This window comes from Natrix helvetica (assembly GCF_964273705.1).
Source record: "Natrix helvetica genome assembly, chromosome: 10".
Taxonomy (NCBI): Eukaryota; Metazoa; Chordata; class Lepidosauria; order Squamata; family Natricidae; genus Natrix; species Natrix helvetica.
This window is the reverse complement of record NC_138561.1, coordinates 17,031,711-17,055,233: the sequence shown is the minus strand read 5'-3', so window position 1 is coordinate 17,055,233 and position 23,523 is coordinate 17,031,711. Positions and strand designations below refer to the sequence as shown.

The 23,523-nt window shown below is 42.9% G+C and overlaps 1 protein-coding gene across 4 annotated transcripts in view; it reads right to left on the bottom strand.

Annotated features, from left to right (window-relative positions):
• Window positions 1-1,806: 1,806 nt before the first annotated feature.
• Window positions 1,807-23,523, bottom strand: part of PHKB (phosphorylase kinase regulatory subunit beta) — a 93,218-nt gene continuing 71,501 nt past the window's right edge. For 2 of the 4 annotated variants that reach the window (XM_081963208.1, XM_081963210.1), the window contains 7 exons: window positions 23,037-23,127; window positions 20,374-20,576; window positions 10,546-10,680; window positions 6,790-6,919; window positions 6,417-6,524; window positions 5,271-5,411; window positions 1,807-2,557 (listed from right to left, as the gene is read on the bottom strand). In XM_081963208.1, the coding sequence (XP_081819334.1) occupies window positions 2,420-2,557; window positions 5,271-5,411; window positions 6,417-6,524; window positions 6,790-6,919; window positions 10,546-10,680; window positions 20,374-20,576; window positions 23,037-23,127 (946 nt within the window). In that variant the 3' untranslated portion in view covers window positions 1,807-2,419. Of the gene's footprint in view, window positions 2,558-5,270; window positions 5,412-6,416; window positions 6,525-6,789; window positions 6,920-10,545; window positions 10,681-14,250; window positions 14,988-20,373; window positions 20,577-23,036; window positions 23,128-23,523 lie in introns of those variants that run through there. The other 2 variants (XM_081963209.1, XM_081963211.1) reach the window with 2 other exon arrangements.

Below are 23,523 nucleotides of genomic sequence, written 5' to 3'. Positions count from 1 at the left end.
CGGCCAAGAATAAGATATGCCTCGTTGTTCCTTTTTAAAAATTTCTTCCCATGACTTTCTCCATTTCAAGGGAGATTTTCAGTGTGCTTCAACATAACCTGATCATCTTTCTAGAATGTTCTTGAGATTAGAGAAAGCCAAAGCTACCTCTCTGCCTTATGAATCCTGAACTTTATATTTAGGATCAAAGTCAGGTGCAGGGCTCGGTCCTGATGGAAAAATACACAGAGGATTTGATCAAGAGTGAGTCTCGGTTCACAATTTTTCCCCTCGCTGCAGAGATGAGAGCTGGTGTCACTCTTTTAATGCATAAAACAGCAAAGCGCCAGTCTGCTCCAACTAGCTTCTTTCACTGAAAATCCTCCCTCAGATATCTACTTTTGGGCATAATTATCTTGGTGCACAGAAATTGCAGATGAGGTAGTCATAACCTTGGTGGGTTTTTTTTTTATTGCTATTCAGGCTACAATGAGAAGAAATCCTTCTCTTACAGAGACAAAATCAGCAATGGCAAGAATTCTTCAACTGGGTTAAATTAGGCTACGCATGGGATTCTGAGGGAAGACTCGCATCTCGGAAGCAGAGCATCTGGGTGGCGAGCAAAAGGTTGTGTGAATCAGAAGATTCTAGATTCTACTTCAGCTTCAACTGCAATAATACACGGGCAAACAATAGATACTAACTCAAGGTAAACCGCTCCAAACCTGATTGCAGAAAATACGACTTCAGCAACAGAGTGGTCAAGGCCTGGAATGCTCTACCTGACTCCGTTGTTACAACCTAAAACCCCCACAACTTTAACCTTAAACTGTCGACCGTGGACCTCACCCCATTCCTTTGAAGTCCGTAAGTCTTAAAGCTGCCCAGATTGGATGCCCTTAAGCCAATGCCTTAGGAGTGTAAGAGCCATCTTACTTTATCCCATAATGGCCAATCTGAAGGCAGCAAGGACTCTGATCCTCCAGGAATGATTCTAATCTGTTTTTTTTTTTTTTTAAATTAAATTCCGGAGTTTCATTATCCACCATGTGAAGGCCTAATTTATGAAAACTGTCCACAGAACGTAGCTTTAGAGAACTTCTGGCTGTCCCTATATTGCACTTCTAAAATTCCTAGCCGTCTCAAATCATGGGTGATAGAAGATGAGGAGGTCCCATGCTGAAGAGGATTAGAACTTGGGAGCTGCCCCATTGAGCCAATTAAAATTATGTTTCATCTATTTGTGCGGAGGGAAACTAAATTCTTTTCCATTGTGCTACCCTGACAATGAGAGTAGAAGCCAAGTGTTTGAACATGGAATCCCTTCCCCCCTTGGAGATGGAATCTGCTTTCAATCTAGGATATTACGCCTAAAATCTCCTAAAACATCTATTTATTTAATCTATTAAATTTTTACGCTGCCCACCTGTACTACAAGTTGACTCGGGGCAGTTCAGTGGTGAAATTCAAATTTTTTTTACTACAGGTTCGGTGGGCGTGGCTTGGTGGGAGTGGTGTGGTTTGGTAGGCGTGGACTGGTGGGCGTGGCATACTGCAAGATCTCCATTCCTACCCCACTATGGGGCCAGCCAGAGGTAGCATTTGCCGGTTCTCCGGACTACTCAAAATTTCTGCTACCGGTTCTCCGGACTACTCAAAATTTCCGCTACCAGTTCTCCAGAACATGTCAGAACCTGCTGGATTTCACCCCTGGGGCAGCTTCTATTTCTAGGTTGAAGGAGAGATCTAGATTTTTTAAAAAAAATCCTCATGTGCTTCCAATTTTCAATTTGAGAACGCAGAAACCCATTACAGGCAAATCTGAAAGAGTATTCAGTACAGAGATTTAATTTAATTTTTAAGCTTCGTCGGTGTCCTCAAATCCAAAGATAGCCCTATTTCTTAGGAGTCCAGAAATCCTCCAGCTTCACAGATTGGGGGAATCGTTGATTAAAAAAACAACAACCCTGATATCTTTACCATATTCAATCATCATTGACATCAGGAGAAAGAGGGGGGGGTGATTAAAGTTACATTAATTCATGATTGGATGACTAAATATAAAGTTGCAATTCACCTTAAGCGAGGCTCAGACTGTCAACGCGAGCTTAATTAATGCTTCTAAATAGCTGTCATTCCTAAGCAGCGTAGATATGGAGACTATCAGGCATTTACTCAGCCAACAAGTAGCCACGATGGTGAGATGGGTATCCCTGACTGCCACCTAGGAGCTGTGCAGGGAATACGTTCCTTAATTAAATATGCTTTTTCCATTACATGAAACCAACCGGACAGATTGTTGCGCTAAGCTATGGAGCTCCTCCTAATGACTATGCATCACAGTATCCAAACAGTGGCGAGAAATGAAGCTTCACATGGCAAAAGGAAGGAACCCATGAATGGCATCTGCCTGGTTCCACCAACTTCTTCTCCAACTGCTTTAGCTAATGGAACAAGGGTCTTCTGCAGTAGACTTCACTTCGCCTTCCAGCAATAAATTCAACACAGCTTTAGTCAAATAGCTGCATGTCCCTCTTGTTCCCAGTGGCGGTGTGTTGTAAAAAGAAGTCATGTCATCCTGCACAAATAGACAAGAGTTACAACAGTTGAATGGAGAATTTCAGGCTTACGTAATAACGAAGGGAAACATGCAGATGGCGCCTACCGCCGGCAAGGCTAGCAAAAATGTTTTTAAAAATAGGTCTAGCATATGCTGGAAATGTGATTTTAAAAAATGGGCACATGTAATCCACCTGTGGTGGACGTGCCCCCCCCCAAAAAAATAGTGGACGAAAGTGCACACTTGGTTAGAAAAAAATGTTAAAGCAGCATATAGATTATAAACCAGAATTAATTTTGTTAGGCATAATACCAGAAAAATTATGATAAAGGGAATGTATATTTGATATTGCATGTTTTTATCAGTGGCAAGAATTGTATTTGCACAACATTAGAATAGAGAGGAAACACCTACGGAAGATGATATAATTTTTAAAAAATGGACAGATTAACAATGAAGATAAAAGAAAAAGAATATTTTCAGAATATTATAGAACTTGGGACTTGTTTTATCAATGATAAAACAAGATAAAAGAGGTAGAAATCAGGGAAATACTGCTTCCCTTTCACACTTAAATACACACTTAATCATTCCCCTGGCTCAGCTGATAAAGGGAGGAGAACTTGTGGCTGAGAGGTTAATACAACTGCCTAATATGTAAGCAGCCCAAGTCCCAGCAAGGGTATGGCTAGCTGATGAGAGCTAAATAACTTGAAATAGATCTATACTAGTCTCCCTTCATTTCTTTATCAGCAAAAATGTAATATAGCCACGTTCTCCATCTTAAATACTTTTAAATATATATTTTAGATTTTGAGCAAAGAAGGGGTGGGGGGATATGGGACGCCCTGAGAAACACAGGAAGGAAGATGTGTATAATAAGAGCAACCATTACAGAATAGGAACAGAAACAAAAAAAAAATATCTGCAGGCATTTCCGGAAATATCTGTGATGAATTCAAGGGAAAATGATGGCCCCAAACACAATGAGTCACAGATTTTATGTTGCTGTAAAGAACAGCTTTAGCCTGGCAAGGCAACAATTCATCATCCTCTAGGCCACCAATGAGTCATGCTGTCGCTGGGGTTGGGAAGAGCTTGTCAACTGCAATTTGTGTTTGGTGCAGAGCAATTGTCCCACCACAAGGGCAAATGCTATTGTTTCTGCACCTGCTTACAATGACAACACAACCTCCCCCTTGGGCCGCCTGAAGATCCTTGGCTTTCTGGGGTGCTAATGGTAGGAAAAAATTATCCTAAAATGGAGAGGAGGAGGAGAGGAAAGCCTTGGAGCAGAGGAAAGAAAGGGAGGGAGGAAGGAGCAGACGAGCAGAGATGGAAGATGACAACAAGCAGAGCGAACAAACAGCATCCCAAGGACTACACAGCCCCATCAGTGATTCTCCCCCCCCCCCCCAGTGTATAGAGGGAACACTCAGACGCAGCTCTTTTTTGCACAAAAGAGTGTGAGAGAGCTTCCCATCATTTTAGGACAGAGCTCTACAGGAAGATAACAGTAGGGTGAACTGACTTTGGGCTGTGCAATTTGAGAACACACAGGGTAAATACATTTAGGAGAAATTGTCCATCAAGGACATTTGCAACTAAGACTCTTGGTTGTCTTAGATGGCTTTGGGCAACTGGAAAGGGATTTTTTGTGGCAAGGTTTGCGCTGGAGGAGAGGTAGGGTCCAGATGAGATTCTTAAATGGGGGATGTCTATGGCCATTTGGCAATGGCTGCCTTCGTATGTGTGTGCCAAAAGTTTCTTTCTGGATGAATTCTGCCAACCCCTCTACAAAAAATGGAACGGGGAGAACAATTCAGTGACCAAGGGCTGCACAGAGATCTATAATCAAGAACAAGGAGCTGTCAATGCTTAACATTTGAATGTTGTGGCCCGCCAGTGGCCAGCGGAGCTGGTGGCAGACTCAGACAGTGAGGAGGTTGGGGAGGAACATGGGCCAGTCCTGGAGTCTGGGGAAGGCCTGAAAAGTTCTCTGTGTCGGAAGCAGAGATGGGACCAGGGTTTTCTGACAGTTATCAGCTGCCTTCAGAGTCAGACATCAGTGAGGCAGAAGAATAGCTGGAGCCTCTTCCCAGTGTGCGCATGCCAGGAGAAGGGAACAGCTACGGAAGAAGAATAAACTTGGGAGTAAAGGCACAGGTGGACGATGAATGGCCCCTCCCAGAGGGAATAAAGAGGAGCTAAAGGGGAGGGGAGTTTGCAGGAGACAATTAGTTCAATTCGTTAGGGTGAAGATTTGTTCCTGACTCTCAGAGACTCCTTGCCAAATATTTTCTTGTACAGAAGGGCATTTGGAAGATATCGACCTGGCAGATCTCCAAGCCTGATAAGGTCTGTGGTTATAAATTCATCCTTGAAAGACTGTTTGCCAGGACTTTGCTGGATGTGAGTGAGAGGAATTCACATTTGCTTAATAAAAGGGTTTTTTGTCTGCTTCATGATTTTGTGAAGCTTAGGTCAAAACATTGAGCTCCTTGTACTGCAAGAAACCAAATTCCCATGAGCAACCAGGTAAATAAGTGATGTTGTTTAGAATTCTAGCTAATGTTTTCTGTTCACTAGAAAAAACATGGAAGGCTTCACAATACTGATTTTTTAAAAAAAAAAATCAAAGCAACATTTTCATTTGCATCAACCAGAAAGACAAAGCGAGACAGTGAGAGACCATGCAAAGCACAAATTTGGGGATAAGGAGGATACTGACTTGTTTTTCAATGCCTTTGAATTGATTCTGATCTTTCTGGAACTGATTAAACGATTCTTTCATCAGTTTGTCCAAGTCCACTTTGTCCTGAAACTCTAATTCAGGGTTCCTTTCCAGAATCACAGAAACAACCATCAACAACTGGAATTGGATGGCGAGGATGTATGGAGGGAAGAGAGAGAAGAAAAAATTCAGACACACAGCAAACTGAGAAAAGGTATACTACTACTAGCTGTTATGTTTTGCTGGTCCATTCAGATGGTAAACGTTTTAAATCCAAGGGCTGGGTGCAATAAATACAATTTCTCAAAAATGAGAGTGCCCATGTTAGAAGATTGCAATGGGGCTAACGCACAGTGCAAAACAAGGGGGGGGGGGCTTTAGTTGTCTGTCTGCCATATGCCAGATTCAACCAGTCTTTGGACTAAGAGTGGGCTTATGAAAAATTCCTTCACATGAATGCCTGTTCCAAGGTTCTGTTCAGGAATCTCATCTATGTGAATCTCTTACTTACAATGATTCATGCAGATGGATTCCTCTTCTGACACTGGTACATTGCGGGTAGGACAATTATAAATATATGATACCAGGGATAGAACTAAAAACATGCTGTGGTTCTATTGATTTTGCGTAACCTCTGATTCATGTCATGTCTGTAAGCTCCAGTTGAAATGGAAATAAACACAGGCACAGATAATGATAGAACTAGTACTGGTTTGAAATCATGGGTGGGATTCAGCTGGTTCGAACCGGTTCAGGTGAAGCACAAGCTCAGCGAACCGGTTGTTACATCGATTGAATCCCACTGTTTGAAATAATATGGCAACAGAGCTAAGCTAGTCAGTTCTCTCTTTCCATGTTCACGCCTTCTTTTTTCTCTTAAGAAAAGTTTAGTCTTAAGAATCATAACAACGACAGAGAGATTAACTTTGTGTAGTTATGTTGGCTTTGGGAGATCTGCTAATATTTTTTCCTAGCAAAGATGTTGGTAGGACAGAGGGTTGAATCTCCTATAGAGATTTGAGAAATTTACATTTGCTTGAAATGTGTTTACATGTTCAAGTAGTTACATGTTCTTTCTTTTCTTTTTTAAAGGAATGAGCAGATAAAGCGTTTAATTAATGCTCAACATCGTACGATACCAACCTCTACAATGATTTGCCTGTACTCTGGTTGATCTATACTTCTCAACATGTCCTCAACCAGAAGAGAAAAGTTCATTTCATACATTGTCATGTCAGACAAAGTCGGTTGCTGCAAGAATAAAGGAAGAATCTAAAGTGAATTTCATTAGTGGCACTAAGCAACATCCAAGGTAATAAGACTTTTATTGCTGGTTAGGCTTGGCACACAACCCTTACAACTGCGTGCTACAAATTCAGCTTACTCACTGAGGCAGATGGCCAACCAGCCTATCCTTAAAATAACTCCCTCAAGCACCATTAGCAAGAAAGTGAAATTACAACTCCTAGATACTGAAAAGGGAAACGTGGTCTGAATCCCACAGATGTGGCTTTACCTGTGGCAAGTAATTCCCAGCTACTATTAACCCATTGGGAGTCCTCTCCAAAATTTGCCAGACTCTGTCATAGAATCCACTCGGTGTCCGGTTCAAGGAGCCGTCAATCTGACGCCTGTTCAGCCAGCATCTGCAGGGAAAAGAAAAAAAAAACACATTGAAGTAAAACAGATGTTTTAAAATTGAAATAATGTAGGCACAAGTCATTAAGCCAGGATGTTCGGCTTTTTTTAAAAAAGGGAGTGAGAAAGTGAACACGAATCTCTGGGATGCAAAACATTATACAGAGCGCTGCAATTCAGGTAAATACTTGATACTAGTAACTGGATACCCATGCTTCGTGATGAAAATATGTGATCGGGCTATGCAGGAGAAATTCAGTTCACAATCCGTTGGCTCAGTGATTGAAACACATAAGGGAATATCGCTCCTGCCACCTTGAATCCGGAAGCAGTTCCATAGGTGGAAGTGTAGACATTTTGGTGACGTACCAACTTTTAGTACTCTAAGGGACCCTGGACTGTTCCTGAGTGAAGAAGTGGAATGTCTTCCAGTTTGAATTGAGGTAATGGAATGTGAGGCAACTGGCAGTTGGAACAGAGTTCTTTTCAGGTGGGGAGGGAGAGTAGAACTCCTTAGCATCAGAGCTTGTTAATTACTGTATAAGAAATACTAATGATCCAATGGTCATTTCGAACAATCCTTTCTTAGAGAGCCCCTAGAAGCCAAGAGGAACATACATGCCAAATTTCAAGTTTGTAGACTTTGCAGTTCTGGAGATTTTGTGATGAGTGAGTGGTACTTGCCTTTTATATATATATAGATGCAGGTGGTCCTCGACTTACGACCCCAATGGAGCCCAACTTTTCTCTTGTTAAGTGGGTTGTGCCCACTTCATGACCTTTCTTGTTCACCATTGGTAAGCAAGTCGCTGCAGTTGACATGCAGGTAACTCGGTTGTTAAGTGAATCTGGTTTCCTCATTGACATAGCTTGTCAGAAGATTGCAAAGGAGGATCACGTGACCCCAGGTTATAACAACCGTCATAAGTATGAAATGGTTGCCAAGCATGTACATTTTGATCATGTGAACATGGGGATGCTGCAAAAGTTGTAACAGGTGAAAAATGTTGCTTAAGTCATTTTTTTCAGTGTCATTGTAACTTCGAGCAGTCACTAAATGAACTGTTGTAAGTCGAGGACTACCTGCACTTATTTAAATTTTTTAGAAGTCCAGTTTATGTTTTAGCTGTTTTGACATTCCAATTCTTTTTAAATTGTGTTGTTTTAATAACATTTAAAGATTTGTTTGAACTCTTTCTGCTCTTTTACTTACACTTTTGTAATCATCCTGAGCTATTAAGGATGCAGATATGTGTAAAAAAAAAAAACCTTCCAAACAAAATGCTCAGTTTTAGCCGACATAATATTTACTGAAGGATATAAAGATTTTTGATGCATTAAACTGCTTTGCCTAAGAGAACAAAGGCAGTGGAACAGAACTGATCTCTTTGGGTCACAACTGAAAGTTAATCTGATGAATGAATTCAAAGCTTTGAATAGTTGAAAGTTATCTTAGCTTTTTCTATTTTCACACTCTTGTCAAGCCAGGAAAATTAAAGCACAGCTTTTAACTGCACTTAATCTTAGTTCCCATTGCCCTTACAGCGTTAGGAGAATAATTTATTTAGGAAATTACTGTCATCAGTTCTGTTTAGCGAACATCTACAAGATGAAATCTCTTTTTAAAATAGCAAATTTGGAAAAAGATATATCTTTCCTCCAGGAAACCCAATGAATTAAGAGAATATAAAAAGGAGGGGATTTATCTCTTTTGCACAAAATGGCAGAACTTTTGAGCAAAGGACAGAAAATATATGTATCGTTTCAAATCATCCAAATGCGTCATTAAGGACCTGATCGTCAGAGCAAACTAGTTTGCTCCCAGTTGATCGTTAGAGCTACCAGTTCACCCGAACCAGTCCAAACTGGCTGAATCCCACCCCTGGAAAAAGCTATCATGAAAACAGGTCCAATAGGATTATACGTGTATTTATTTATTTAAAAGGAAATTAGGGCAGAAGATTAGCTGGCATGCAGGGTGTGTTTTTGAGTCATGCAACAGAATTATTGGGTGCTAAGCTGGAAGAAAGAAAGCTCAGCTCTGGGATAAATAAGGGCTTAGACTGTTTTATTCAAAAATTCACTCTTCCTAAGTAGCAAGGGACTGAAAGTGACTGGGGAAAAAAAAAGAAGTGTGACATTTACCATCTTCTCACCCTTCTCAGCAGAAACACACACACATCCAATTTTATCAATAATAGCAAAATCTGGTAGCAAATAGAAAATTAAGCAATGCCCTTTATGTGGGGGTCGGGAGTTGGGGGGGAGGAACAGGTGCCGATATTAGACACACATTTATATACATAAATGTATTTGGCAGGGAATTTTGCACGCCAAATGTTCAGTTATTTTAAAAGCATCGCTTTTTAGCAAACACCCGTGTTAAATTGATAACAGACGATGTTGTTTGAAGAAGGAACAAAAAGCGAGACCCCCCCTCCCAGTAGATGCCAAAAAAATGTTAGCAACTTTAAAATATCCCAGTTGATAGAAGTTACTTTTGCAAAAGTTCGACCTCACTTTTCTGTACGGGGTTTAAATTCACAAATCTTCAAATGGAATAGAAACGAGAGGCAAGAATATCGTCCAATAAAATCCACGTTCTGATTTTAGCATACAGCCAAGATGATCTCATTTTCATTCTCAGCGCCAAATCACAGATGGAGGAAATGTATAAAAGAGATGTGAATGTGGAACTAGAGCTGGGTGGAGCTAGAGACAGGAATATGGGCAGTCCTCGACTTATGACTGTAACGGAGGCCAACATTTCTGTTGCTAAGCGAGATGGTTGTTGAGTCAGTTTTGCCCCATGTTATTGGTCACAGTTGCTAAGTGCAGGAGACAATTAGTTCAATTCATTAGGGTGAAGATTTGTTCCTGACTCTCAGAGACTCCTTGCCAAGTATTTTCTTGTACAGAAGGGCATTTGGAAGATATCGACCTGGCAGCTATCCAAGCCTGATCTGTAGTTGTGAAACTACATGAAAGACTGTTTGCCAGGACTTTGCTGGAGTGGAATTCCCTTTAACCTCAATAAAAGGGGTTTTATCAGGACAAGGAATCAGCTTCGTGTTTTTGGGAAGCCTACATCAGAACAGGGGCTACCTGTGTTATTCTCAGTTTCCAGTGAATTTGTTTAGCGGCATATGAATAGAACAGATAAGCTAATAATGATTCCAGAAGCAGCGTCAGCAGTGGTTGGCATCCACTGGGAAGAGAGGATAGAAGAAATGTACCGATAACAGAGCTCAAGAATCGGAAAATGAATCCTGCATTGGCAGAACGGCATTTTCAAAAGATCTGGTCTTGGCTTATGCTGGCTCTCTGCCAGGCTTCGAAGTAGGCAAGCAAATCTTGATACAGGTGACGAATACTGCCAACCGAAGTTAACCGAAGCTGATGCTAAAGCAAACCACCTTCGCACGGACGAGGAACGGGAAAGAATGCTCATCTAGTGCTTCCCTCTGCTTTAATTTTTTTTTTCAGCTTTAAAGTCAATGGGTTCAAAAGCTGGGAGGAAAAGAGAACAAGCCCGCAAGAAGGAAAACAACCCAACCAGTGCGGTTTGTGCAATCCATCAAGTGGGGAATCCGCTGCGAGACGTAAGGCTGGAAAATAAGATGGGGGGGCTTACCTCCCTTGCTGCTGAGGATGAAGGATATCCAGCAGAAGCTGCTTCACTTCGCTGGGTGACATCTGGTATAAATCCACGGGGGGCATCTCCCCCGCACGGATCTTCAGTTCGTATTTCATAGCGTGCACAATCCATCTGACAAATGAAAACATCGGGGAATTATTTAGGAACTGGGAAATTGCCCTCAAAAAGCAAAGGAATGAAAACATGAACGGCCTCGGCATTCAAATCTGATCATCTTTTCTTTTTAGATGCAATAGAACTGAAAACTTGAGTTGCTTAATAGCAGTAGCAATAGCCCTTAGGCTTACATACGCCTCTTACAGTCCTCTCTGAGCGGTTTATAGAGTCATCCTATTGCCCCCAACAATCCAGGCCCTCATTTTACCGACCTCGGAAGGAGGGAAGACTGAGTCAACCTTGAAATGGTCAGGATCAAACTGCTGGCAGTGAGCAGAGTTAGCTTGCGATACTGCATTCTCACTGTGCCACCATGGTTCCTTAGCAATAACATTTAGGCTTATATATGGTTCCATATTGCCAGTGGTGGGTTGCCAATTTTTTTACTACCGGTTCGGGCACACTCCCGCGCATGTACAGAAGCGTCCACGTAGGTGGGCAGAGCCTCCCGCCGCCACTACTACCGGTTCGCCCGATCCGGACCGAACCGAGAGCAACCCACCTCTGCACAGTGCTTTACATCACTCTCTGGGCAGTTTACAGAATCAGCATCTTGCCCCCAACAATTTGGGTCCTCATTTTACCAACCCCGGAAGGATGGAAGGCTGAGTCAACCTTGAGCCCCATCAGAATTGAACCCCAGCCGATGGGCAGAGTTAACCTGCAATACTGCACTGCGCCATCAGGGGTTCAGATGATTTTGGGCTGTAGCCTTCCCCCCAAAATACCAAATTATGACCAATCCAATATGCTTCTACAGACATAAAAGGACTATTTAGAACAGAAGTGGCATATGTAATAGGTGTTAAATGATGTCATGTGTGGATAAAGGTAATACTATATGCTTAAAGGGTGATAGCAAATAATTTTTCCCAAGGAATGTCATCTTATTATAAAAAAAAAAAAGCTAGGAATAAAAAGCCAATCTAATCAAGATCCTGGGATTTCCCTGATGAAATCTTCCACTTAAGTACTAATCAGGTTTGATCCCCTCTGCTTTTGAGGATCAGCCCGGATTGACTGATTTAGTTATGTATTTATTTAGAGAAAGCAAAAATTGGCTTTGCTTTCTGAATGAATGAAATTCTGTTTACATGCAGTAAGTCCTATTTCTCGACAAGCACAATTAAAGTGACATGTTTCATTAGGCGTGCTGGGGCCAAGGCAACAAGTGAACCACTTGGGAAGAAATAGTTTAGATCAGGGGTGCCAAACTCAAGGCCTGTGGGCCAGATCCGGCCCGCGGGCCAAATCCAGCCCGCGGGTGTGTGTGTGTGTGCTTAGATCTGGCCCATAGGGCTGCCCTGGAAACAGCAAAGGACCGGCCCGCAGTGCCTCTGCCAGCGAAAATGTCTTGGTTAACCATATAAATTTTGGGGTCAATTGCGGTTGTACATTGAGGACTATCTGTCTACCTGTATACTGCAGTGCATGGTTAATTCCTTAACGTCCTTCAGGCAAGTGCAATTACTGTATTTTTTGGAATATTAAGGCACACCTTTTCCCCCCCTAAAGGAGGGTGAAAATTTGGGTGCATCTTATACACTGAATGTAGCCCCACCAATGCACCGTCCCCCACCCTTTGGCCTCTGCCTCCCAGCAATTTACTTCCTTGCAGCAAACGGAGAAAAGGGGGCTTGCGGAGGCTGCAATAGGCTATAGCAATCCCTGCAGCCTGAAACAGCTGATGATCGGGAGGCTCGATTAAACTAAAAGTGAAACTTCCTGTTTGCTCCACAAGGCAAATTGCTGGGAGGCAGAGGCAGATTTTTTTTTCTTCTGCTAATCAGGCTGTTTGCTGTTTGCTGCAAGAAGGTAAGTATAATAACTATAAATGCCTATAGAATGTTCAAATTATTAGACTTATTTTTGAAAGACTGCTTTATTATTGTTCTAGACAATTTAACAAAATGAAGAAGCGTTTTAAAATAAATGCTTGATCTGAAGAGGCCCAGTGCTATTGTATCTTCTTTTAAATAGCAGAGAAGAACTATACTTCCAGAAAGCACATCAATTTTAACAGCATCTGTACAAGTGTAGTCTGAAATGTAACACTACAAACAGTGTACATCGTCTGTTTGTTGCAAGGAGGCAAATTGCTGGGAGGCAGAGGCAGATTCCCCCCCCCCTTGTTTTCCTCCCCAAAAGCTAGGTGCGTCTTATACTTCGGAGCATCTTATACTATCGTCTTATACAGTACTATCTAATTTTAACTTCGTTGTGTCCATTTTGAGTAGGAATTATGGGGTTGCCATCCTCTAAAGAGCTCATGGTTGAGACAAGTGGTCTTAAACTCAGGCTAAGCGGACATCAAGCTTGTAGGATCCATTTTATTCTCGACTTGAATCCTTAGATCTACCTCCCCGATGAGTTATAAAACAGTGGCTAAAGGAGGCTCGAGAGCTAAATCCAGAATTCAGGGAGGGAAAGGCTCCTCTGAGTCCCAGCTCAGCCTTCGTATTTGCTCCTAATGCCCAATATGAAATTCCCAGGTTATTCCCAAACCTTTTCCCTGATTCTTTCTATAAAGGTTCTTCATCTTGTTTAACAGTTGAGGCTGCCTGTCAGAAACCGGTGTCTATTTAGCCTGAGTCACCAAGGGTTTGTTTGTAAATTTCTATCTGTCTTCTAAACGCCACGCTTTAAAATAATATTAATTTCCCTGGGGATCGCTTTCAGGTGAGAAACCAGCTGGGGAAGACTTCATTATCAACTGTTTATAAAAGTTTTCAGCCACGCGCAAAATAGACAAGCTAGAATAAGGTTACCACAGTGCATATAGTACTTCAATCCCCTCTCCATCTTCCTCTGTGTGTGTGTGTCTCTCTCTCCCTCCCTTTCTCTGTCTCTCTCCTTCAATCCCTCCCCATCTCCTTCAATCTCTCTCTCTGTGTCCTTTTCTCTCTCTTCCTCTCCTTCAGTCCCCTCCATATTCTTATTCTTTCTCTCTGTGTCCTTTTCCCTCCTTCCCTCCCTTTCTCTCTCTCCTTCAATCTCCTCCCCATCTTCTTATTCTTTTTCTCTCTGACCTTTTCGCTCCTTTTCTCTCTCCCTTTTTCTCCTTCAATCCTCTCTCCATTTCCTTCTCTCTCTCTCTCTGTCCTTCTCCCTCCCTCCCTTTTTCTCCCTCTCTCCATCAATCCCCTCTCCATCTCCTTCTCTCTTCTGTCCCTCCCTCTCCCTCCTTCAATTCATTCTCCCTCTCTCTCTCTCTCTCCTTCTCCCTTCCCTCCATTTCTCTCTCTCTCCTTCAATCCCCTCTCCCCCTCTCTCTCACTCCCTCTCTCTTTCTCTCTCTCTCTCTCCTTAATCCCCACTCCATCTCCTTCTCTCTCTCTCTTTCTTCCTCTCTCTCTCTCACACTCAATGGGGATGGACTATTTATTTAGCTTATGATGAGAACGTGACAGAAGAGAAATAAACATATACACACAATCCCCATAACTTTATACAAAGTGCCTACGGGGTTATGGCAGCAGCTTCACAACTGGACAAATTAAACACCTAAAAACAAAACAAACTCTCACAAAAAAAAACACCCCAACTCTCTTTTTATTTCCCCTTTTAAAAATAATCGGAAGGAATACATGAAGCGCAACAATTGAGACAAAAAAACACCCAGGGAGCGTGGGTGGTGGTGGTGGAACAGAGGCCTATGTGTATCTATGGCTACAATTTGTGGAAGACTCCCTTTCAGCCGGACTATCTCTCAAAGCACCCGATCAAGGGAATTTATGCAAGAGGCATCATCAATCCCAGCCTTCAGTCTCCCTGCTGACGGAGGCCAACTGGTTGCAGTCGAAATTAAGGGGAGATTATAAAGAGAGAGAAAGAGAGACAGAGCGAGGAGACAAAAGAAACAGCTCTAATCCTTCATTATGTGTTTTAAAATTCTCCTCCATACCCATGACGAGTTTTGCTGATGCAAAAATACAGGATCCCATCTTTGGAGTGAGGCGAGGTGGAAAGGGACAGCTTGAAGGATTTGGGCAGATGCAAATATTCTGGTTGGCAGAGAGCTCGGCTACTAAAGGCTTCTTTTTCTGAGGTAATGAAAAATGACACTTAAGGAAATCTTGAGGACATCACATGTCCGAAACTGACTGGCAGGGTGAAAGTAGGATACTAGTTGGCAGTTATGGAGTTTCAGATCTGGATGTATGCGGCCTGGAAGGCAGCATACAAATGAGATTTTCCTCGTCTCCTCCTTCCAAAACAACCCATAGACAGTTTCAATCCAAAAATACCATTTGCAGTTAGCCCTAGAACAAAGAGAAAAATCTAACTTAATCAAAGAGAGAAGCAACTTAGAACTCAGGAGGAATTTCCTGGCAGTGAGCACAATTAATCAGTGGAACGACTTGCCTCCAGAAGTGGTGAATGCTCCAACACTGGAAGTTTTAAATAAGAGATTGGACACCCATTTGTCTGAATGGTTTCCACCCCAAGGTGGGGGTTTGATTAGAAGACCTCCAAGGTCCCTTCAAAACTCTGTTATTCTGTTATATTTAGTCTGTTTTTTATTTATTTATTCAAGAAGATTTCTTTGCCACCCATCCCAATGACTGCACCCGTTTTATCATTTAAAATATTTAAACATTAAAATGTTATACTCCCATTTCTTCCTACCCCAATGTTGATGGATAACATCCCAAGAAACGGAAAGAAAGGGAGATGCAAGGTTTTGACATTGCTGCTGCAAGATACTGGATTATTTAAAAGGGAGGATAGATGAATTCACGCAAAATGCGGTTTACTCGTGGTTACTCGTCACGGTGACTAGTAAACCTTATTTCAACTAGTAACAAGGGCAGAAACCTCTCTCAACATTATACAACAAGATATCCTTCAAACAGAGGAATGAACATTCAAGACCAGCTCATAAAACCTAAAACCACCAAATGCAATTTGGGAGCACAAATAAAATTTTGTACATTAAACACACATTCCCTACTTCTCCGGAGACTGTTCTAATATCTTTGCCTTGGTGCTTCTTATTAGTGGTTTCTGCAAACCAAACCCTAGTTTGCAATAGTCCTTCACATCGTATCTAACAGGACTCTCCTCCTGTGCATTCATCCAGGCATATCTCAGGCCTGTATATTTTAATAAAAGGATGGTATCAGAGACTCTTTAAGATCTCCAAACTAATTTGCAATCATGTGCATTAACTTAAAAGGCAATTAAGGGTGCATCTGCCTGGAGACAGTCCCTGATCTTAATTAGGGGCAGCTGGCTGGTTTTCCAGCTACTGCCCAGGAATTTTGTCTATTGAAGATGTTGTAAAGCATGCAAGGTGAAACAAGTGTGTGGGAGGGACGGAGCCCCACCATTGAGAAGGGATGCTCAGGATAAGGCAGAATGATGGCTAAAAATCCCCCTGGTCGATCTATCTAAAAAAAAAAAAAGGTTGAATCGTGGCCAACTGGACCAACATTTATTCAACGGAGACGTTTCATTGCTGAGCAAAGTCACTTCTTCAGTCAAAATGAATATATATATATATATAACCCAATTTTCACCTTGCATGCTTTACAACATCTTGTATATATATATATATATGGCAGCTCCAACCACGCTTTAAGTTGAAAACACCAGCCTGAAGATGGTGAGTAAAACCTTGCCGAAATGTTGCCAAGGCTTTCAATCTTACACGGGAAAAGATCCGAATACAACAAGATCAGCATATATATACGTAAATGGCTGTATGTATGTATGTATGTATGTTCCAGCATAACTCTGAAATGCCTTGAGCAATTTCAACCAAACTTGGTACACAGATGACTTACTCTCTGGAAAAAAATACTGTGGGGGTAAGATACCCCTAGCGTCCCTCAGGGTGTGTGTTCTGTTAAGATACAGCCTGTTGTGCCTTAAAATGGCTGCCCCCTAGAGCCGGAAACAACTAGAATGCATATGCGGGGGAACCTTTACCTTAATGGGACACATAGCTATGTTGTGCCTGTCAACGGAGCAATTCCCATGCCCCCAGTGCCATCCGTTCCTCATTAACACCCAAGCAAGCATTTGATGTCTAACAGCAGCTTTTAAAGCAGCTTGTAAAAAGGAAAAAGGGGTTTATCTCTTAACAGCAATTAAATGACATGCGGAGGAGGAAAAAGTTCTCTGAATAGACAGGTAAAACGCTCTTTCAAAGAGAGCTAACCCCTTCTGTCTTCGGGGAAAGGCCCGCGCAAGGAAGGCATTTCCAGAGAAAGGAGCGTATTTGATCGTGGCAGAAATAATGACTTCAAGGGGAAAAAAATATTATGGCTGAAGCGTGTGTGTGCATAGGCACAGGGGAGAAAGCGTAAGGTGTGATGACAGGAGAGAAGGCTAATATTTCATCTCCTGATGGACGCTAGTCCATAAAAGCTTATTGGGTAATAAATTTCCTCTTCTTTAAGTTGCCATTTGTTGTTCGGGTTGGAAAGGAATTTTGAAACCTATTTATCAGGACATAAAAACTCCATGGATTTGATTACCAGTCATCTGATTTATCCAATCTCACACTTCCCCCCACCACCCCCTTCAACCTGTTCATGTGGGCATCTCTGAGAAGATCTGTAAGTATACAGTGAAGTTATCTGTGATTCAATGGTGGGATTCAAATTTTTTTACTACTGGTTCTGTGGGCGTGGTGTAGCTTGGTGGGCATGGCTTGGTGGGCATGGCAGGGCAAGCATACTGCAAAATCTCCATTTCCACCCCTCTCCAGGGGAAGGATACTGTAAAATCTCCATTCCCTCCCCACTCCAGGGCAAGAATACTATCAAATCTCCATTTCCACCCCACTCCTGGGGAAGGATACTGCAAAATCTCCATTCCTCCCCACTCCTGAGGAAAGGATACTGTAAAATCTCCATTTCCACTCCAGGGCAAGCATACTGCAAAATCTCCATTCCCTCCCCACTCCTGGGGAAAGGATACTGTAAAATCTCCATTTCCACCCCATTCCAGCGGAAGGATACTGCAAAATCTCCATTCCCTCCCCACTCCAGGGCAAGAATACTGCAAAATCTCCATTCCCTCCCCACTCCTGGGGAAAGGATACTGTAAAATCTCCATTTCCACCCCATTCCAGCGGAAGGATACTGCAAAATCTCCATTCCCTCCCCACTCCAGGGCAAGAATACTGCAAAATCTCCATTCCCTCCCCACTCCTGGGGAAAGGATACTGTAAAATCTCCATTTCCACCCCATTCCAGCGGAAGGATACTGCAAAATCTCCATTCCCTCCCCACTCCAGGGCAAGAATACTGCAAAATCTTCATTCCCTCCCCACTCCTGGGGAAAGGATACTGTAAAATCTCCATTTCCACCCCACTCCAGGGCAAGCATACTGCAAAATCTCCATTTCCACCCCATTCCAGGGGAAGGATACTGCAAAATCTCCATTCCCTCCCCACTCCAGGGCAAGATTTAATAGTGCCAATAAAGGAGAATATGGAGTGGTATGGTGGCCTAGAGGTGGAGCTCTTGCCTCACAATCAGGAGGCTGTGAGTTCAAACCTAGGTCGAGGTAGATATTTCTCTCTCTGGGCACAATGAGAATATATCTGCTGAAAAAAACTCCGCATTGGTGACAGGAAGAGCATCCGGCCAGTAGACACTCGGCTCCATTCAGTTGCCCCTACATCACTCCTCAAGGGATTATGGGGTCGCTAAAAGAGGAAGAATAAAGGAGAATATGAGTGCTTGGTGCTCTCTGAGCTTGCTTGTTTTCTTGCAGACGTTTCATTACCTAACTAGGTAACGTCACCAGTGCTAGTCCTGCTGATCTTACCTAGTTTAGGTAGTGAAACATCTGCAAGAAAACAAGCAAGCTCAGGGAGCACCAAGGACCCTTCAGATTGGATAGTGGTACATTGGTCCTCTATGAGTTTTAAAAGCGAATAAAAACCTACGGTAGTTCTAACCGAGCAAAAATACTTCTGTCTACCTGCAGACAAGGCACACTATTTTTAGCCAAGGAAAAGGGAAAGGTTTGATTTAAGGAGTACGTTCCTGTAAAAAAAGATTTTAAAGATGGATTTAAATTAAGAATATGAATGCCTGACATGCCATTTTACCGCTGCAGGTAAAAGTCACAGTTCTTTATATCCAGTTTAAGTGGGAAAAGTTAGTATTTTTCACCTAGAACAAATAATGAAAATGGTGTTTGGGGGGGTAGGATTATTTATAGAGGGAGGCAAGCATAAATTGATTGTACGGTATTAAGGTTTAAAGAATTTCAAGGGGAAAATTTGCAAGCGGCCCTTGGAAGCGGATTTAAATTTAGCCTGGGAAGGCAAATTAACGATCAAGAAGAAAGTATAGCATCGTAAAGCTTTAAAAAATGAACTTTATTTTAAAGGTTTGTTTAGAGCCTTGTTTAAAGGCCACTTGTAAAGCTGTAAGTGAGGGGCTCACACCTTACTTAGCACCTCTGACTTCCATGCTGAAATGGTAGCCCAGGTGTTGCTGTCAGATATATATACCAAGCCTGAATTCATGAGAAGCTGAAGGAGTTATAAAATTGTAATCTAAAAATCACACAACTGACCGGTTCCTACTGGAATCAAAGGAGAAGCACCCACACTGCAGAGGCCTTGTCTTAAATGAATTGTGAACACAGACCTTATCTAGCTTGGAAAGCTGCCATGTAAATATTTTCCAAACACAGTGCTGTGCAAGGAAAGACTTGGCACAGAGTCTCTGAGAGTCACAGACAGATCTTCACACTCCTGAAACAAACAAAAGAACAAACAAATTGTTTCCTGCAAAAGCCCACTCCTCTTTTGCTCCTCTTTTATTCCCTCTGGGAGGGGCCATTCACCGTCCACCTGTGGCCTTACTCCCAAGTCGACCCCTGTTCCTTAGCTGTTCCCTTTGTCTGGCAACTCTGCGCATGTGCACACTGGGAACAGGCTCCAGCTGTTCTTCTGCCTCACTGATGTCTGACTCTGAAGGCAGCTGATAACTGGCATACGGCCCTGTCCCCCTCTCTGCCTCCGATGCAGAGCCCTCATCAGAGCCTTCCCCAGACTCCAGGACTGGCCCATGTTCCTCCCCAACCTCCTCACAGTCCGAATCTGCTGCCAGTTCTGTTGGCAGGCCACAACACCCTTCAGAATCCAAATCAACCACACAGCCAACCAGAGACAGTACCGACCACCGGCTGCCTGCAATTTGGCAGTTCATATCTCACCAGGCTCAAGGTTGACTCAGCCTTCCATCCTTCCGAGGTGGGTAGAATGAGGACCTAAAATTGTTGGGGGCAATAGGCTGACTCTGTAAACCGCTTAGAGTGGGGTAGAAAGCATTGTAAAACCGTATATAAGTCTTACTGCTATCAAACTGCTAGGTGGACAGGAGCTGGGGCAAGGAGGGGAACTCGCGCCGTCGCGAGTTTTTGGTCTTGAACCTGTTTTTCCAGCCGACAAGCCCAGCTTCTTAAGCTCTAGACCATGACTCCGGAGCATATAGTAAATTTTCTCCGACTATTTCTATTAATATTTAATACTTGGTGGTAAAACCTGGAAAGGCTCTAGAAGTTCTCTCGAGGCATTTCAGGAGACATGCGCCGGCCTGGCCTCTCAATTTGTCCACATGGGTCCAAGAATTCACAGACATCACTAAAACAGGTTAAGAGAGTGATTTACTAACCCCACACGTATCTTCAGCATGCCGTTAAATAGCTCAGGGGAGTTGGAGATGATCCAGCCGATATGAATGACAAGTTCCTGTTGAAGAACAGCTTCCCTCTCGTCCTGCAAATTGCACTTGTTGTAGATGATGTCTTTAATTGCGCTCGGAGACAAGGGATTAGATATAATTTCTTCCTCTTGGCCAAATGCCCCAAGTGTCACCTAAAGGAATATATTAGCAGTAATTAGAGGTATAACCTGAACTGGAGAAGCAGTGAGGGAGTCCTTATTCATTATATCTCCTTGACTTAAATCTCCTGGTTTCCAACAGCGTTGGATAAAAGGGGCATTAATAGAATAGGGAATTAAAACCATCGCTGATGGGGAAAATGGAGATTTCCACATCTCTATTATCTATATCTATATAAATGGCTGTGTGTATGTATGTATGTATGTTCCAGCATAACTCTGTAACGCCTCGAGCAATTTCAACCAAACCTGGTACACAGATGACTTACTCTTTGGAAACAAATACTCTGGGAGTAAAACACCTCTAACACCCCTTGGGGTGCGTGTTCTGTTAAGATACAGCCTGTTGTGCCTTAAATTGACTTCTACTGTACTGCCGTAAAATAGATTCTACTGTACAGTGCTGTGGAGTTGCCGTGGTAACAGCTTCACAGTACTCCACAAGGAGGCTCCCTTTGGTAAGGGGGAAAAATCCAACATTAGAAATTGTGGTGACGTTTATGGAAGGAGGGTTGGGATAAATAAATACCCGGGCAGCGCCAGTTTATCAGATAATTTTCTACTAAAGCAGCATCTTTTTTAAAAAAATGACTTTGTTCCCTAAGGGCACAGTAATGACTTGGGAATGCGTTATGTTCAGAAAAAAGGTTGATCTATCCTGTTTATTTCTCGTGATTAAAACTTGCCAGGCATAATAATATATAAATTAGCTTGGCTCCTTCTTTGAAGTGGGCAATGGTCTTTCCCCAATAGTCCTCTGCAGCTCACAGAGCTCACTTCAACTAGTTCTCAGTTCCTTTCCAATCTATAAAAGAAGGAGCAGGGGATGAAAAATAGAAACTTGTAGGATATCAATTTAGATCATGCTGGGGGATGCAGGAATACATTCAAGTGCTTCTACATTCAAGTACTAACTAACTAGGCCCCTGACATCATATTATTTTCCGCTCTAAATTTTAAGGCAACCACAGTCCCAACTACGAGCAAGGAATCACATTTTCTAGCTCCAACTACGAGCAAGGAATCACATGTCCTAGTAAGTTATTTGCATGCTTTTGACATCAGCGCGATCATAATGCTATCTGTCCCGCTCAGAAGGATGAAAAGACTTCAGGAGGTCCCATATCTACCAAGTGGGTTGCAAGTAATCAGGACCATCACCAATTTAGTTTTAAAAGGTAAAGGTTCCACGCGCACATATGTGCTAGTCGTTCCTGACTTTAGGGGGTGGGGCTCATCTCCATTTCAAAGCCAGCGCTGTCCGAAGACGTCTCCGTGGTCATGTGGCTGGCATAACTCAACGCCAAAGGCGCACGGAACACTTTTATCTTCCCACCAAAGGTGGTCCCTATTTTTCTACTTGCATTTTTTACAGGCTTTCGAACCGCTAGGTTGGCAGGAGCTGGGACAAGTAACGGGAGCTCACTCCGTTATGCGGTGCTAGGGATTCAAGCAACCAACCTTTTCTGATCGATAAGCTCAGCATCTTAGCCACTGAGCCACCGCGTCCCTTTAAACCTAGTTTTAGATAGGGTTCATTGATGATGGCTGTTCACCACGGTTAAGCCTTCGCCTCCTCGAGGGAACCAAACGTGGGAAAGAATTTGTTTCCTGAACAACTGTGATGGGACAGGCAGCATTACATCCTTACTGGTTCTTTGATTCAAACAGAAGACACACCGGATGGACAGGACACTGGCAGCCAAAAGCAAAGGACAACAGAAAATGCCAAATCATGCTAGGCCGGAATCGGCTATCAAAAACGATTTGCAATGGAAAAATCCTCTATAAAACTGCAGTAAGCTCTATAATGGAAGATGGCCGTAGAGTTTTATAAAAATATAAAAAATCAAATGCAACATGGGTCTACAAAGCCGCACCCTGCCTAAATTTGGTTAGAAGTGCTTCAGGGGTTACCATATTTCAGGGGACAACCCCTGCCCAAAACAACTGCCATTTACCCTCCTCCCCAGTGGTGGGTTCCTGATCCCGTATCAACCGGTATGCTACACACAGGGCCGGGCGTCCTTGTCAGGCCCACGAGCTTTGCACGCATGGGCACACCACCGCCCTGCGACAACCCAGCTGCTTGGCGATGGTCGCGCAGACACCGCACGCTGTGTGCGCGTTCCCAATTGGCCGGTCGCATTATAAACAGCTATGAAATGCAGACGGGTGGGTGAGCCAAACGAGCCACCGTTAACGGTATCGTGGCCGCTGCTCCTGGCTACTATCGGTATGCCCGCCGCCCGGAACCCCCCATTGCCCCCCCCATTTGTAGATAAACTTAGCGGCGTCTGTACCTTTTAAAAGCGTTTGCAAACTGTATAAACAAGGCTGAACAGGGCACCGATTCCCTGGGCTGGGCCTTCTATTTTATTTGACTTATTAAATTTCAGCTGATGAATATAATCTGGAAAAATGCAGACTTACCTGCTTGCCCTGAACTAAAACATTAGTAATAGATGGGGCAAGGCTGTCCACTAGCTTACATAAAAGGCTTGCCGCGAAGCGCACAACAGACCTGGGGGTAGAAAACAAAGCAATCCAGCTGGAAATTAAATGCTAGTTTAATGGGATTCAAGAATTTGACTGAGAGTTTCTTGCCTTGCTTGGCCCATGACTAAACATTTATATTTGTGTGTCTATGGTATTTGGATCCAGGATGCCTCTTTATAGAATGGTGGGGCAGCAGCTAAATCAATTCAATTCAATTCCGGAAGCAAGAATGCTAAAGTTTGTATTGGAGGGACGTTCATTAAACTACGTAAATTCTAAAGAAAAAAAAATGCTGTTCCTTCTTGTTATCAAGGCAAAATTGGCATCATATAAATATCATGTTTCCCTGAAAATACGACCTTCCCAGAAAGTAAGTCCTAGCTTGATTTTTAGAGGTGTGCCCAATACAAGCCCTACTCCC